The 16,546-nt window shown below is 38.6% G+C and overlaps 1 protein-coding gene across 2 annotated transcripts in view; it reads right to left on the minus strand.

The window, feature by feature from the left end:
- Positions 1–16,546, minus strand: part of ACBD5 (acyl-CoA binding domain containing 5) — a 30,695-nt gene that overhangs the window by 3,677 nt on the left and 10,472 nt on the right. For both annotated transcript variants that reach the window (XM_058832408.1, XM_058832409.1), the window contains 7 exons: positions 8,972–9,109; positions 8,086–8,286; positions 7,272–7,378; positions 5,002–5,278; positions 3,619–3,818; positions 2,040–2,090; positions 1,656–1,765 (listed from right to left, as the gene is read on the minus strand). In XM_058832408.1, the coding sequence (XP_058688391.1) occupies positions 1,656–1,765; positions 2,040–2,090; positions 3,619–3,818; positions 5,002–5,278; positions 7,272–7,378; positions 8,086–8,286; positions 8,972–9,109 (1,084 nt within the window). The remainder of the gene's footprint in view (positions 1–1,655; positions 1,766–2,039; positions 2,091–3,618; positions 3,819–5,001; positions 5,279–7,271; positions 7,379–8,085; positions 8,287–8,971; positions 9,110–16,546) is intronic.

The raw sequence follows: 16,546 nt of genomic DNA on the forward strand, positions 1-16,546 counted from the left end.
TGCATAACTGCCTGAAAGTCTGAGTACTGCAATCTCTGGTTTCGTAAGACAGTGCAGCAACACCAAAGCTGCTGTTGACAGTTCTGAGCCAGGTGAGCTCCCTGGCAGATTTGCAGCCTTTGTGGGCGCTGTATTGTTTACAAAGCCATGGGCTGGGCCCAAACAGCGATGATCAGTGACAGGCGTGTAACTGGAGGCCAGTAATTAGTGGTGAATACCGGGGGTCCCTACTGGGGCCAATCCTGTTTAACACCTTTAGCAATGGCCTGGATGGTGGGGCAGAATGCAACCTCAGCAAAGGTTCAGATTACACAAAACTGGGAGTGGCTGATATGCCAGAGGGTGGTGCTGCCATCCAGAGGGACTACAGGTGGCTGGAAAAATGGGCTGACAGGAACCTTATGAAAGGCGAAGTGCTTAGTCTGGCACTGTTTGGAGAAAGACTCCCGGCATCAGTATGTACCAGCTGGGAGGCAGCTTGGCAGAAAAGGATCTGGGCATCCTGGTGGACTCCATGCTGAACATGAGCCAGCAATGTGCCTTTGCAACAAAGGCCAGTGGTGTTACATGCATCCCTTCCAATATTATCCCTTCCTGCATCGTCCCTCCGAACAGGGTGAACGAGGTGATCCTCTCTGTTCAGCACTGGAGAGGCCACACCTGGAGTGCTCTGTCTGCTGCTGGCTGCATGAGAGACATGGACAAACTGGAGAGAGTCCAACAAAGGGCCACAAAGATGATTAAAGGACTGGAGCATTTCTGAGGACAGAGAAACACTGGCACAGGTTGCCCAGAGAGGTGGTGGAGCTTCCCTGCTGGGAGATAATCAAAAGCTGCCTGTACATACTCCTGGGCTTCTAAGCGTCCCTGGCTGAGCAAGGATGTTGGACCAGATGACCTGCAGAGCCTTCCTTCAACCTCAACCACTCTGTGTTTCTTTGATTTACCTGAAGAGAGAAAACTATACCGTGAAAACTAGCAAACATTAAAAAGCTAGAGCAAATTCAGCTAATTCTCTTAAGATCCATACACATGCAAACTCTCTGCAGCCTGACAGAGGGAAAAAATATAAAAGCCAAGAGCATACTAAGCTAACATAATCAGGTGTGAGGCTGAAGTAAGACAGTAACTAGAGAACACTCACTTGATCTTCTGATGCACAGAGAGCTGAGAAGAGGCAAGATCAGAGTACAGCTGTCCTTCAGCTGACGGAAGTCAAGGTAGATGTTACAAAAATATAGAGGTGCTAGTAGATGTTAAATATAAGTGACAGATGGCACTCTACAAAGGATGTGATAGGAAAAAAATATTCTCATGGCGCAATGGGACTAGGAAGTCTAGAAGCAGTGAAAATAGCTGAAGAGAATATGAGTGAGAGGATCAAAGAATGTTTTGGAGATGCTTCCAAGCTATCCAGCCTCATCCACTTGTGTATGCTGGAAATTACTTATCCTGCATCACATTTCATAGATTTAACATAAATTGCCACATATAAAGCATACTACATATAAAGTCAAATTAACCAATACCTTCTCATACTGACAAACTTTTAAGGCAAAGAATTTTCTGTCCTGTCTAAATAACATGATAATATTACTCATTGGTTTAAACAGGTGACACACAGTGTATGTGTTCTATTGAATGCATATCTTTACCTTCGCTTTCTTTGGTGATACACATGTACCAACCACTGGGCAATAAATGGCCATACAATAGCAAAAGCTAAAACACCAGGAGAAATGTCAAAGGGCCACCACGATGGTTTCTAAGGAAAACAGAAAAAAAATTCCAGTCAGCAATCTGTGTGCACATATTGAATACCAACTTCTCATCACTTCAAATGCTACAGAACCAAAGAAAATGATAGTAAGACCAGAAAAAAGGATAAATCTATCAAGTAATTTCCTCAGACAGATTATTTTTTATCTCCTAGTCAAGGAGAGACAATACAAAAAGCATATACCAAGAGCTAGAGTTATTCAAATTGATCTTTTTTTCACAGTTCATACTTTTTACATGTCATAAAAACAGTATTTTACCTTGACAGAGGAGGCGGGCTGGTAATTTGACTGTAGTGTTGCAGATTTTGCCTTTAAATACAAACAAAGGCTGGTTAGTATAAAAAAGGAAACTGCAACTAAAACTTTTCTTCTTCACAAAACAAGAATATGAGGTTTTTCATCTTGTGATGGCTTTGCAATCTGTATATATCACAGTTTATTGCACAGAACCACCCCCATGTGACCCCACATAGCTGCTAAGTTACCTCTCATGTTTCCACTATTCTTTATAGTAATTTTATCACTTCTCTGTGTCTTAGAAAATGAATCAATGTCACTTACTGGACCTCTTTATAGTTTTTGAAGGCTCTCCTGCTCAACTTGTCATTGCAACTTTCTCAACTCTGGTCTAGTCCCAGTTCTAACCCAGAGCAGAAATCACAGCAGCTTAATTTGCCTGCTTGCATGTCTCATCACCAGTCTATACTAAGGTCAAAACCACTGTTTTAGTTTGCCCTGGGATACAGCTACAGGCATGTCTAACACCATAAAGGAAAGAGAATGCTCTGTTCCATGTCTTCCAGGCAATCCTGAAAATGGAAATACCAGAATCTTTTCAAGACTATTCCCATACACTATTGTGGTGCTTGCACAAAAGCAAAGCAGCTGGTTTTCTAGGTCTTAATTTATGTAAGCATGAAACAGAAGCTTCTGTTTCTCCTTAGGTAAGGACAGCAAGCACAGCATGAACTGTTGGGGAAGAATCTTTTACTACTTCTTCTTATATTGCTCATGCAAAGATAAAAAATCAATCTCTATTTAGCAAGACATTTTATTCTTGAATATCTGTGATGCAGCAAAATTACAGTTTTAATAAATGCTTTTCTGTGGCTGCCTTAGATTTGGAGTATGTGCTTCCCATAGGATACTGCTTGTACAGCTTGCTCATTATCATGCAGATCAAAATATATCAGCAAGTCAAACAAAACCAAACATTTTCAGGTTGCTGGTTCAACTATATTCACAACATGTTCTATTGAAACAGAAGGAGAAAGAAACACTGCATCAATAATATCTACACTTGCTTAAGAGTTCTACTGGCTGGGTGAGGACATGATGTACAATTCCAATAAAGCTGGATTACTTCACGAGGAAAGAAAGCTATGAACAATCAAGTATTTTGCTAACTGAAAAATGGAATCTGAAGTTCTGCCTGTGAACATTTACCATCTGAAAGATTTAAGGTAATTTCTCACTTTCTTTAAAAATGCTTTGAATTATCTGGGATCATGCACTACTAACATTAACTGTGGAGTCTCCATATAGAGCCCATGTAATGTGTATCAGTAACTATGGCTAAGATCAGAAATCAGTGAAATAACATATAGTTAATATCTAAGTCAAAAATGCATGGTTTTGCTTACATGTAACAGAGCTCTGAATTGTGCTCCTGAGAGTAGGTACCAGTAGGAAATATTAAGTTGGACTCAACGACAGAATGTAACTGAAATGTCTTTACAGTTTAAGAAAATATTGTCAAAAATTTTCATCTGACAAAGCAAAAAGATATCCAAGGACATTAAATAAAAGGTAATCAAATAATTCCAAAGAATACTACCTGTGATGCTGCAACAGCCTCCAGCATATGCAGCCTCTGCAGGACATTCTGCATGTCCTCCTGCAGCCGCATCAGCACCACTGCAATCTGCTCATTGAGGCTTCCCCGGGGGCCTCTGTCAGAGCCCCAGCGCTCGCCGTCCCCTCCACTGCCCATCTGGCCACCCTGGGAACCGTCTCCTAAAGGCTGAAGTCTATGTCCTGTTGTGAGGGAGGAAAAGCAAAAACACAAAACACAGAATGGGCTACAGCTCTACTGAAAATGTTTAATAGTTCACTTTTCTCCCTCAGTTTTCACCCAGGAGTGTGGTACAGGCTATATTCAGACAGTTCAGCAGCACTGGGGGGTCACTGAAATGTCATCTGAGATGTTTCCCTACAGCCTTAGTGTGACAGTATCATTCAGACTCCTAGAACTACAAGAACATTTAGAAAAAGCTATCAATACACAACCAGTCAAGTTCAGCAGTAAATTCTGCCCTAGTAAAAATTAAGATCTGTCTTAGTATGTGCTTTAAGTTTGGCAAAGTCTCCAGCTGGAAAACAAAGACCACTGGAATGCAGTGATAAGAAAAGATAATTATTTGAAAACTAGATACAGCTACCACTAGCCTGTCATGTTTCTGCCCATAAGTAGCAAACCAATAAAACAAGAGAGAGAAGAAACTAGTTAACTATAGTATGTTCTCCTTAATAGTTTTCAACATAAATGTTTTACTTGGATTTTCTTTTTAGTTTTTCCATCTGATTACTTATAGGCGCTATAAAAGGCATGCTATATATAAATAAAATACTTTCTGCCTTTTTTTTGTTTGTACAAGAAAAACTGATTTTATCCTTGACTTTACAGATCATACCACTGGAATATGGTGCTGCTCATAGGTGACAGTATTAGAAGTATAATGGAATTAAAAAGCACAGAGGTCCAACATAAACTCAACATCTGGGCTATTACGTGATTCATTAAGTTTTAAGAATCATAATGGATAGTATCAGAATCACTCAAAGGTGTGGCTAACATTACAATTATATACAAAACAATACGTCACTGATACCTTTCCATGGCATTCCATGGTTTTCAATAAACCACCACAGAGATACAAATGCATATGTAATTAACAATAAGTATGTAACTTTTAAAGAAACTCCTCTCAGGCACAGACTGGTTTTGAGGATTACATTTCTAAAAACCCAAGTGCAATAAGCAGCAGCTGGAGTATAAGTTACCCACTGTAAAAGGAATTTTGTTATGTATTTTTATTGTGAAGAGCAGAAGCACTACACACATGACTGTCCCACTGGACAGTGCTGACAGGTGCTTCTCAGACACCAGTAATTTATGGCAGTGAGGAGAGTGTGGAACACAAATGCAGGGTCACAGTACCTCTCCCTCTTCTGACACTGTAGAAATCTGCTTTTTCTCCACCTTTTTTCTCCTTGTGAGGACCCCCATTACTGGCTTTGCCATCTTCTCCTCCACATTTGACTTCACCTTGTTCTTCAGCTGCTCCCTCTCCAGTATTTCCAGGCTGGAGATTCCCATAAGTCACGCATGTGTGCCTTGGAAAATCCGTATTTTCTAACAGAAGACTGTGATCTACATCCAAGAAATGGGATGAATGCTTAAAAGATCCTTTAGCTGATGTGATGATCTCCAAGGGCTACAAATTAATATTAGCAAGTAATTAAATTCTGTAAAATATGACCATTAAACATTAAAAAGGAAAAAATATCATCTTTACTTTCACATTAAGAAAATACTTTGCCCAGAATTAAGACTTTTAAGGGAAGCAGTTGTTTCTCTGTAGAATATACTTATTATTGTCTAAATGTCATTTTCAGATTGAGAAGGCATTTCAGGCAAATCTCACAACAGTGATACCACAGGAATTTCTTTAGACATTTCCAGCATACACTAATACTCAATAATTACTAAAATAGAACATTAAGGTCTAAAACCATTCAGTTTTCCCCTCTAAAACTGCCTTTGCTTCCTAGACAGTGAAGTGGCCTCTTCCCTTGAATTTGGGAGCCACGGTCAGAAGGCCCATGCTGTCAGCAGCTTTGAGTAGGCAGTGTTTGCACTCAGCAAAGAGCACACACCTTAGCATCAGCCTGCTCCAGACAGCTTGGCTGCACCTGCACCTCACACCGAACAAAGGAAAGGCAGAGTATTCTATTAACTTCTCACTCAATTAGTGGTACTGCAGGAAGACAGTAAAAAAGGATGATACAGGTGCTGTTCAGGTTCTGCACTGGGACTGCCTTGGTGGATGGTTCAAGCAGCCCCTGGCAGAGGGCAAGGACATGCCCTTGCACAAGAATATGCTGAAGCAGACTGGGGACCTCAGTTAGTTGAAAAAGAACTTCATGGACAAGCCCAAATAACCAGAATGAGGGGCAGAGAAATGGAAACTGCTGCCCAAATTTGTCAAATAGTAGTGCTGGATTATCAGAACTGAAGTGCAAGAGTGCTGGCTACATCTTTTCCAAGAATTAGCTGCATTTATTTCTTTAGGTGAACCTCTTCTAGCTTGAACTGATTCACTTGTAGTTCTACTTGTGTATTTATTTACATATACCTAAACATTTGTTACTTTGTGCAAAACTAGAACTTTCCTCATGCAGGTTGGGAAACTGACATATTATCCACCCACTTCAATGAGAGAATCTCAAACAAGCTTGAATGATGCACAGGGTTGGGTAATCAGCTAGATAAGACAGCTTGCGGCACTTCTATCAAATTACGTTTCCCAACATGCTTCATTCACTGGGGAGAATTTTGGTTTGTTAAAATGAATTCCCTACATAGTCAGGAAAGAGGTAGACAAGAGAATGATGCAATATTCGAGTGCTTAATGGCTTTTCTGACGCCAGGCACCATTCACACATTTCTCTCCAGAATCGGGAAACAAGGTGTCTGAGTACAACCTACAAAGCCCACAGTTAACGTGGGCCTCTGAAGGAGGTCTAGGCCAGAAAGCCAACAAAGGCTACACTTATGGGTAGTAATCAGCAGGAGCACAAATCCAGATAAAACTATGGCAGCATGGCTGGTGCTCACCTTTTACAGGAAAGTCAGAGGTGTACATTATGTCTGAAGAGAATACAAAAGAACACAGAAATCCTTGTAATCCCCCACTTATTTAGACCTAGGCCACTTGAAGGCACTGGCCTACAGGCTACCTGCTAACACTTATTCTTTATTTATTCTAAAAAACAAATGGAGAAGTTACCAGACCAGAAAAAAAGCAAGAAAAAAGTGAATTGTTACAAAGATACTTCACGTTTCTTAAAAATAGCTGAATTCTGGTCCCTACATGTTATGAGACCCTACATTAATCTGTGGACACAGACCTTAGTTTCTTTATACTGTTTTTCCTTTTCTGATAATTGTTTCTTTGTGCTGTTGTTTTTGAAGCCTTGTCATCACATAAATTCTCCGAGGGCTTCAAGGCTTTTAGATCAGCAGTAATCAAGTTGTAAAATGCTGACAATGAAAGGAACAAACCCCTGTAGTTCAAAGAGAAGGACAGCATGCATGAACCATGTCATTCACCTCTGCATGTCCATGTTCACTTGATTGAGAGGAACCTATTAAAAACTAAGCAGCATACCAGCTTCAAAATACACCCAGGAATACTAAACCCCTACCTCTTCTAGTCCAAGTTGCTCCATAGAGTCACAATAAACTTCACTGTCTGAATCACTGGTTAAGTGCTGAGCTGCTGAGATCTCTTCAGTATTCTCTTCACTTGCACCTGCAGGGAAAGAGGGATAGGACACATGCTTTGTAAATGTGAGCCAGTTGAGCCAACCCTGGCAAAGACTAGAGCAATGAGTTAAAATGTGTACGTGAGCATCAATTTGTGACCCTTCTATCTACAACTGTCATCCTAAACTTAGATTCTGAATAAAGATGTTATGTTCATTTAGGAATTATAGAAAACCTTGACTAGTGGGAAAACTATACTTCATCTTGCCATTCCTGCATTATAAATTTTGCCTTTTTCATTATCCTCTCTTTCCTAAGTTCAGTACAAAGCAGTTTTGCCTAAAGTTATGTTAGTATTGAAAGTATATATTCAGATCCCAGTTTCAACAAACTAGTATTTATAAAATGTTCAGCTTTTCAGAATGATAAACCAGATATAAGTGATTTTTGTTTTACTACAAATTCACTTTTAAAGGCAAGTAGTATTTGCATAGGTAGCATAATGATATTACAAGAAAACTCTTCTATTTCTGTGGGTTTAGGCCTCTCTGTCTCTCTTAATCTCTCTTTCTGTAGGATATACTAAAAGAAAACCTTATTTTTAACTGGAATTAATTAATTTGTTCTAGTATTCTGTCTTCAGGTTTCTGCAGCTGAAAGACACCACTGCTGAATCTAACTAAGCTTTTAAGAAAATAATATTTTCCATGAAAAACATATGCAAATGAAAACATAGTTTTGGAAGAACAATACCTTGGTGAGCAGTGTTATGAGCTATTTCCAGGCTTGGCTCTATTTTATTTGTTTCTTCCTCCAGATTCAAGCCATTCAAGGCAGATTTGGTCTGGATGCCATTCTGCATATCTGGGATAAAGCTGTCCTTGCAACAGCCATTACTAACAATACCTTCCAAATCCTTAGCAGCTGCTGATTCGGGTTTCACATTCTTATAATCTGCAAAAGAAAAGAAAACTTTGCAAAGAGAAAGCTCTATACCTAATAGCTCCAACCATATTTCTTCAAGCAGCTAGCTTGCTAATGGACTATGCGTATAATGTATCTGCAGAACAAAACATGTAAATGCTCTGTATTCCCATTTGTGTGGATTGTTCTGTTCTTGTAAAAAGCATAAAGAGCAGATACTTAAAACGTAAGTAAGTAAATCTGAAATAGGTGTCTCTTCTAAATGAAATAATAATCCTAATGTCCTTGGAGGACCTCTGTATAGAATTCTAAATATGTAATTTCATTTGGTTTTCACTAGATGCTGTTATTTCAGCATCAAGGTCTTTATGGGCCCTCTAAATGAATCTCACTAGAAGTTCTGTTTTATTTTCCCTGAAGAAAAAAAATAGTTTTCAATTCTACTCTTACAGGCCATGTAGCCATTCATACCTCTAAAAAAAAATCACTGGCAACAAACCCCAAAACAATGCAGGGTGTAAATATTTAGATAACCTTTTGACAGAACTTGCTAGGCAAGTCAAAAATCATATGGCATAGCTTGCAAATTTGTACAGACATTTTTCACATATGCATTCACATGTATTTGCATCATTTTTCCCTTGAAAAAGTACAGCATACATGATACTTTGGTATTTTCTGTCACTTAGGTGGCAGACACAACAGTCCAATTTACCCTTTCCATTTATCTGCAGTTGTTTTTCTTCCTCTTCACGAAGCCCTTCTTCTTCTGATTCTGCTCCACTATCGCTGCTTTCAGCTTTTCCATTTACAACTTTCATATTTGGAGTGGAATTCATAACATTACTAAGGTCTAAGAAAAAAAGCAAAGGAAAAAAATATGTATTTTAAAGGAAACAAACCTACACCACCACTACCACCCCCAAAACTATCAGTCACAGTTCTACAAAAGTATGTCCATATTAGAAGATGTACCAAATAATGACAGCTTACTTCTGTAAGGTCTTTATGAATTGGTTTAATGTTTCTCTTTTGTGAGAGAGAAACTTGAGTGCCTGACTGCTGGTGCAGATATCCTCAATGACTCGGAGGCAGCCCCCAGGGAAGAGACTGCAGCCACTTTCAGAAGGAGTCTCAGACCAAGCCTATTACTGTATTTAGGTTACAGTTGCAGCTGGGACTGATGTGGCCATGTTCTTTTAAACCCAGAAATCACTGTTTTAACAGAATTTCCCTTTTAGGCTGAAATGCTTTAAACCTGCTCACAGTTCAAAGGCAAATCTTGAAACATTATATTCAATTATGTGAACAGCAGAACTCTGAATAAGGTAAATACAATATTCCATACATCTTCTGCTGTAATTTAGGCAGATGCAAAGAATGGTAGGAAGACTCATGTTTCTACAGATCTTTACCTAACAAATGACAAATGGAAATAAATTCTCTGATTTCAGTGAAAAAGTTGATGAAATTAATATATACACTGAGCATTTTGTCATAAATATTTTTTAAAAATACTGAAATAGACAAATTAACTACCAAAACCTTGTTTTCCACACCTTGGATTACTCCCAAGATCACAATTTACTGTAAATGTACAAAAAACTGAAAGATAAAGATTCTTTAAAAATATGAAGTATATACAGGACAATTCTACCACCTTTTGTAAAAAAAGTTATGGTCAAATACATCTTGTTGATAATTTAAGCCTCTTATGTTAGGACAGAGTACAAAGGTACGAAGAAGGGACAGTTTCTGTGAGACACTTGCACAGTTTACATGTTGGCTCCAAGGCTGAAATCTGACTGTTTTAATTGTCACCACAGCATTTCATTTGCATAATTTCTACGTTCTCTTGTCAGAACTCTGAAAGATTTATTCTCACATTTAGGCTTAACATTAAACAGCAAAATAATATCCAGTTATACTGGAGTTGCCAAACCAGCTTCACTACTTTATCTGCTGCATGGTAATTTAAAGCTTAGGCTTTTTTCTACTTTAACCTTCCAATGAAGAGCCTTCCCACATTTCTCTAGTTTCCAAGCTTATCCATAGGACTTTAAAAAAATAAAAAAAGGTAAAATAACTTATTGTATAGTAACAATGAATATGCTACATACTAAGTTCAACTTAGTTTTATTGCAAGGTAATGTTTCCGTGGGCACCCTGCATCACTGCTTTGGATTGATTTAATCCATCTCTTATCTGAAGATTAAAAAACCCCTACTTTATTGTAAAATGAGAATTGGAAAAACAATTGTCTGTCTTGTACACTACAAGAATATAAGCACCTCCTCATTTTCTCCTCATAGAAGAATGCTACTTATTTGCATGGAAATTTGCTTCACAAAAGAGAAATCCCAACATAGTCCCATTTTTTTTCTCACAAGTGTGTTTCATGCATTGTGAATCCCAGTTCTCAATATGTTTTTCTGAGAAGCAGCAGCATAAGAAGGATAAGGCAGCAGCTATGTCCTCACAGCATAAGCATTAGGCACAGACACAGCCCCATCAGCACTGTAAGGCACACATCACCCTTCCCTCTAACAACAAGGAGGTGGGGACACAATCATCCATGTGTCCTACCCAGCCGTGGGAGTAAACAGGAAAAACAAGACTAGGACAAGACCATTGAGCTGTGAAGGTGAATTAAAACTGTAAAGCTCCTCACCCTACCAAAGATACTGCAAAAAGCCCCAGCTATGCCATAAGGTTTTTCCTAAGATTTACTTCTTTTCTTTTTGATAGGAATGTTTTTGAACATTCAAGTATGTTCTTTCTTCACATATTTGCAGTAAGGAGATTATTCATTTGGGGAAACTTCTAAGTGATATATCACATACATTTAAATTAAGAGGAGGAACTGAGAGAACATGTCAACAGTTACAGATTCATGGTATCACATCATAAGACAGCTGAATAACTGAAATCCATCAGGATCATATTTCTTCCACAATGTCATTCTTAGCAACAGTGCTCCCAAAGACCATAAAGAGGCATTGCTTTGATGCAGACTCTAAGAGCATAACCCTGTACAGAGTTTGTACCCAAAATTCCAGGCCTAATTGTGTGCTTTTCCTCAGAACCCTTACACTTCTATTCTTATCAGGTCCATCCCCAATTGCTTTTACTATATGGTAAATCCAAGGCTGGCTGCCATTCTCATTGCTCTGAGTATCTGCTAAGGAACCAGACATGACGGTCAATCATCACTTTTATCCTAGGAATGACATGTTTAAAGACTAAGCAAAGCCAACTAGCAGTGACTTCTACAGCCCCTGCTAGTAGGTTAATGGCTGCTCCCTGAGGACTGTATATTCTCAGTGTGAACAAGTTAAGCAAGCTTTTAAAATCTTACTTGGTTTGTGCTAATCCCACCCAGCCACCCCTCACCCCTTTATTTCATGCAAAATGTTAGTAGCTTTCACTGTTGCCCTACTTTAGATACTATAGAATTACTCTTATTATTATTATATATTATTAATTTATTTTTATTTTAAAAATTTTATTTATTTATCTTTATTATTTTCATCTCACTACATACAACATCAAACTGTGAGATTTGTGACAATTTTTAAAATAAAAAAAAAGCAAGATAGAAAGGATGTGAAGAACAGACATGCAGCTTCTCTACAAGCTTTCATTGGATATTTATTTTCTAGTATCAGCTCCATTAAGGGATTTCTTAAAAGCCATTCTAAATATATTTCTTTAAAGGCAGCATTACAATTCTCCTCAATGACCTGTATAATAGGGCTAAGTTTCTCAAAAGTATGTGATTTTTAACTCTCCATATTTTGAGGCTTTTTTTCCCTCACCCAGATGAAAGTACAGAGCTTAAATAAATGCCTCTGGTAGATCTGCCCCAGCTTGAAGGTCACTTTACAAAGAGAACCTTACCTAGCAGGTTTTTCTCAAATGCCTTGTATTTTTGTTTTATGAACAGGCATGTAATTCTTATACAAAATTAACATGCACTGCTGGAGCTGTACTAATGGTTAGCCCAGTACACCACAGTATCATTCTCACACAAGTTCTACAGCCTCTCACCTGCTTTGAAAATACCAATGATCAGGAAAACATTTCATGTAATACCATAACTTTATTATCTGCTCAACATCTTAATCACTAGATTATTTCCATGACCTATACTTGTATCACCTTGTGTAGGGATCTCCCTACACGCCTGTGTTTATGTTAAGTCTCAAGGAGTCTATATGCTGTACAAAATTGTTTTCATCATCAGGTAACTGTAATTATTTTCTAGCCATCACCCCTTGATGTTTCATGCTTGTTACTGATCCAAGTAGGCTCCCTGCTTCAATTCCAAGTTTGTGCAACCCTGTTCTGCTGTTTCCAATACACTTGGTTACACAAATCCCCACCTCATTTTGAAACTGATGTCCCAAAATACTGCAAGGAGTGACTGCATGAAACATGAGGGGCACATGCAAGCATCTGGGAGCAACAAGCTCTTCAGCTAGAACAAGAGTTTCTATTCCTTCCCTTCCTTGCTTTCCCTTCTTTTTAATATAGGACTCTACAAAGAAAATTTCTGAGGGCCCAGCCTGCTCTGTAAAATCTGTTCTACACTACTCAAAACAAGCAGTCATCATAAATAAAAAGAGATTTTAGAAGTCTGTCAGAAATACAGACTGAAAAATTAAAAATCATTACTTTAACTACCATGGTTTTATTTCTGTTAAATTTAAGTGCATTAAGTGCAAGTTCTCTGAAAAATGTACACCCTAAGCACACATATTGGGCAGACACATCTTCCTGTATACAGTTTTCCTTTTTTTTGTGGTTTAGTCTTCCTAAACTTTACTATAACAGAAAAAGCCTCTCCTCATTTTTATTTTTTTTTTAATATACGCCAAAAGACTACAGCCTTGTTTTGTCAGCATTCCTCTCTCTGTTTATGTGCTTTTCAAGCTGTTACATACACTCCAAGAGATGCCTCTGTATTAAATAAAATAATTTAATCAACAATACTCACATCTTTATTTGCCATTAAAAACATTAAAACAATAGTCTGTGGATAAGAACAAACAGAAAACAGCAACTTCTCAGGCATTTATAAACACTTGCAAGTACAGTATTTAGGATTACTGGCTAGTCATCCCAGACCTTTACACTTTGCAGCATCTAAGGAGTTTCTTATCTCCATCCATATCACCAGTACCTTTTCCCAAGGATTTTCAGAATATGTGCCATATAAATAAGGATATCAAGTTTTGAGGTTGACTTGGATATATTCCCTCTTCCCTGATGCTCCTCAGCCTTCTGCAGTAGAGACAACGTGCCTGGGATTTCCTGGCAGAGAGAAGCCCAGGCAGAACAGCAGCTGCTCCCCAGGCATTCCCAGCACTGGCAGGTAGTTCCACAAAGGCCCCCAGATGTCCAGGGCCACCAAGCACACACAGCTTGGTTACAGGTGTGTGTGCAGCAAGACCAATGGATCCAGGCTTTGCCAGCTTTCTGTCAGCACCTCAGCCAACATGTGAGAATGAACATGAAGAACAGCTGCTTCTTAGATGTTGTAATTTGAAAGCAGAGTAATGTCATTCCAGGATCCAGGATGTCCCCAAGCTTGGTACTACTTCCCTCTGGGAGGAGCAAAACTTGCTAAGCTCTCTTCTGTGCAGAACAAATAAAGTCATCATTGGAACTTTCACTTTGCATGGCAACTAGGAAGGAGCATTATTACACTCTTGAGTTTTGTCCCAGAAAATACAAAATGCAAGTATAGTGAGCTCAGAACCCTTTAAAGAAAACTGAATTATGTTTGAAAACAACACAGGGCCACATAGCTGAGTTGCACATTGTAGCCTGAATCAAAAACTGTTTTGCCCTATACCAGAAAAAAACAAAAATGAAAAAATGTGAAGGCCGTATTCTCCTCCCATCTGCTCCAAGCCTACCATCTGAACTGCCTTTTACAAAGCCCATATCAAACACAGCCCTAGAGGTAAAACAAATGGCTTTTCCAATGCATCTTAAAGGCTATAATTAATTATTTTTTCCATAAAAAGTTAAACATGAAACACCAGTCTCTGTCCACTGGGCACTTTTTTGACAAGCAATCAAGATATGACTACCTACATCTGTCCTTTTCCAGTCTCCCACACATCTATCCACTGCTTCTTTGTAGCTTGTCTTCGTAGAACAGAGCTCTGAGAAATACAGATTCCAGTTCTTTAATCACAAGATCTTAACTACAGTAAGACAGCTAAAATATAAGACACCACAATTTTATAGCAAGTGGGTACATCTTATAAATTATGAAACCTGAAGAGTTTTTGACATTTACTTTCCCTTTTGCAGGGAAATCTTGGATTTTTTTCCTCCAGCCAGACAAGTTCAACAACCAATTATGCACCAAAACTGTTACTGTTGACTCAACCCAGCATGAACCACAATACAGACAGGCTTTTCTTTCCATGGAAGAAATCTTCTCATAGCTCCCTCCACTTAGAAAGAAACAATTTTTAATCTTACATTTTCATATTTGGATACTTTGCTGCTCACCCTGTGGCAATATATTTTCTGATCATTCTGTATGAGAGGGGAGCTGTTGAAATACTCAAGCTTAGAGCTACACTGATGCTCTGCCCTAATTTCCAGCACTGTTAGACATCACTGACATAAAGCCATCAGCTTGAACTCAAGTCACAAAGGAGGCTGAGATTTGGTGTGTAAAGCCTGAAGCAGGTATAGATTGCAACAGGACAAGCCATGGCTTGTTGAGACACTGATTCCACATCTCACTGAGATTCTCCACTTACTGGCACTTGCTGGCCCAGCCCTTAATATTCTATGATAATCCCATCCTGCAGCAAATGCTGGAGAGAATATTCTAGACCCTTTTGAAGGCTAAACTACTAAGATTTTAACAAAAAATATTTGTATAGTAAGTTTCACACTTGCCTTTCTGAATATCATTTGTAACCTTGATTATACCTGTTAATTTATAATTGGAAACTAGAAGGGGAGAAAAGTTTAAAGGACGGGATTTCAAAAATCTCACTCACCCACACACCCAGCAGCCCCTCCTACCTCAATACTACTCCTCATTGTGGTGCAGCCACTAACAGAACCTAATAACGCATTGCATTTTAGAGCAACACAAATTTTAGCTCTTTTCCCCCTTCTTATGAATGAAGATTCATAAGACGGTAAGAAGATTCACCAACACTGAGTTCTGTAAAATTCCTAGTGAAGAAAGGTGGAAGGAAATCTGTTAAGGAAGTATCTTCAAAGTCAGACAGCCATGAAAAAGTGAGCTTATGAAGCAAACAGAGGGTGTTTCAGAGCAAAGGCTCACACGCGATCTGAAAAAGCCACCAAATGCCCCATTAGAAACTGAAGACTTTGAAAACAACCTGAGAAGATCTTTGAGAAAACAAAACTATTTGAAAAGATAGACTAGTCATATGCAACCTAAGGAAACACAGTTGGAAAATATATTGTATTTTAAGAGTAAGAAAAGTATTTCTACCTGGAAAATAGTAATTAGGAACAGGCTCATTTTTTTCAAAGCTGATCTATGTCCTGTACTAACTACTGCCTTTGAAATCCTAACGTCTACATGTATTTGCCTGTTCTGAAAGCACACAGACCTCAGTGAGTATTGTCTTTTAAACCTAGCTCCCATATCCAATGCAAGAAGACACCAAGCAAATTGTTAAACAGCTGTGTCTGCCTGTGCTGCCATCAGCACTGCCCCATACCAGCACATGCAGCACTACACAGCACCTTGCTTTAACAGACCTTCATCTGGTGCAACTGCAACACAGCTGGGAGAAAAGCTTTTGGGAGAGAAATGCCCCTTAGGAAGCCAAGGTTTAAGAGTATTATAATGCTGAAACTTCCTACAGCCTCTGCAGTACCTAACTTCTTGTTCTTGGAGACAACACTTAGTTTTCACAAAGGTTTACTAACACCACTACTACTCAGCATGCAGGGAAAGGGTCATTTTTATTTGGTAAGATTTTAGAACAGATTAAATGCCTTATCACAAAGCAGAAAGATTATACAGAAATATTCTACTGAACAACTTGTAAACAATTTCCAGATACTTTGCTTATTTGTTCAAATACCTTAACTTAGTGTGGGAGCCTGTCAAAGAGGGGTTTCCTTACCTCCCTTTGGATTTACTTTCATTCTAAAAAAAGAAAACATCCACAAACATTCTCAGGGAAACATTCTGAAGCATGAATTGGTTCTGAAGGTCTCAATATTTTCCACCCTGTATCAGATCATTAGGGTGCCAATCCTAGTCTACCTT

This window comes from Poecile atricapillus, chromosome 2, assembly GCF_030490865.1.
Source record: "Poecile atricapillus isolate bPoeAtr1 chromosome 2, bPoeAtr1.hap1, whole genome shotgun sequence".
Lineage (NCBI taxonomy): Eukaryota > Metazoa > Chordata > Aves > Passeriformes > Paridae > Poecile > Poecile atricapillus.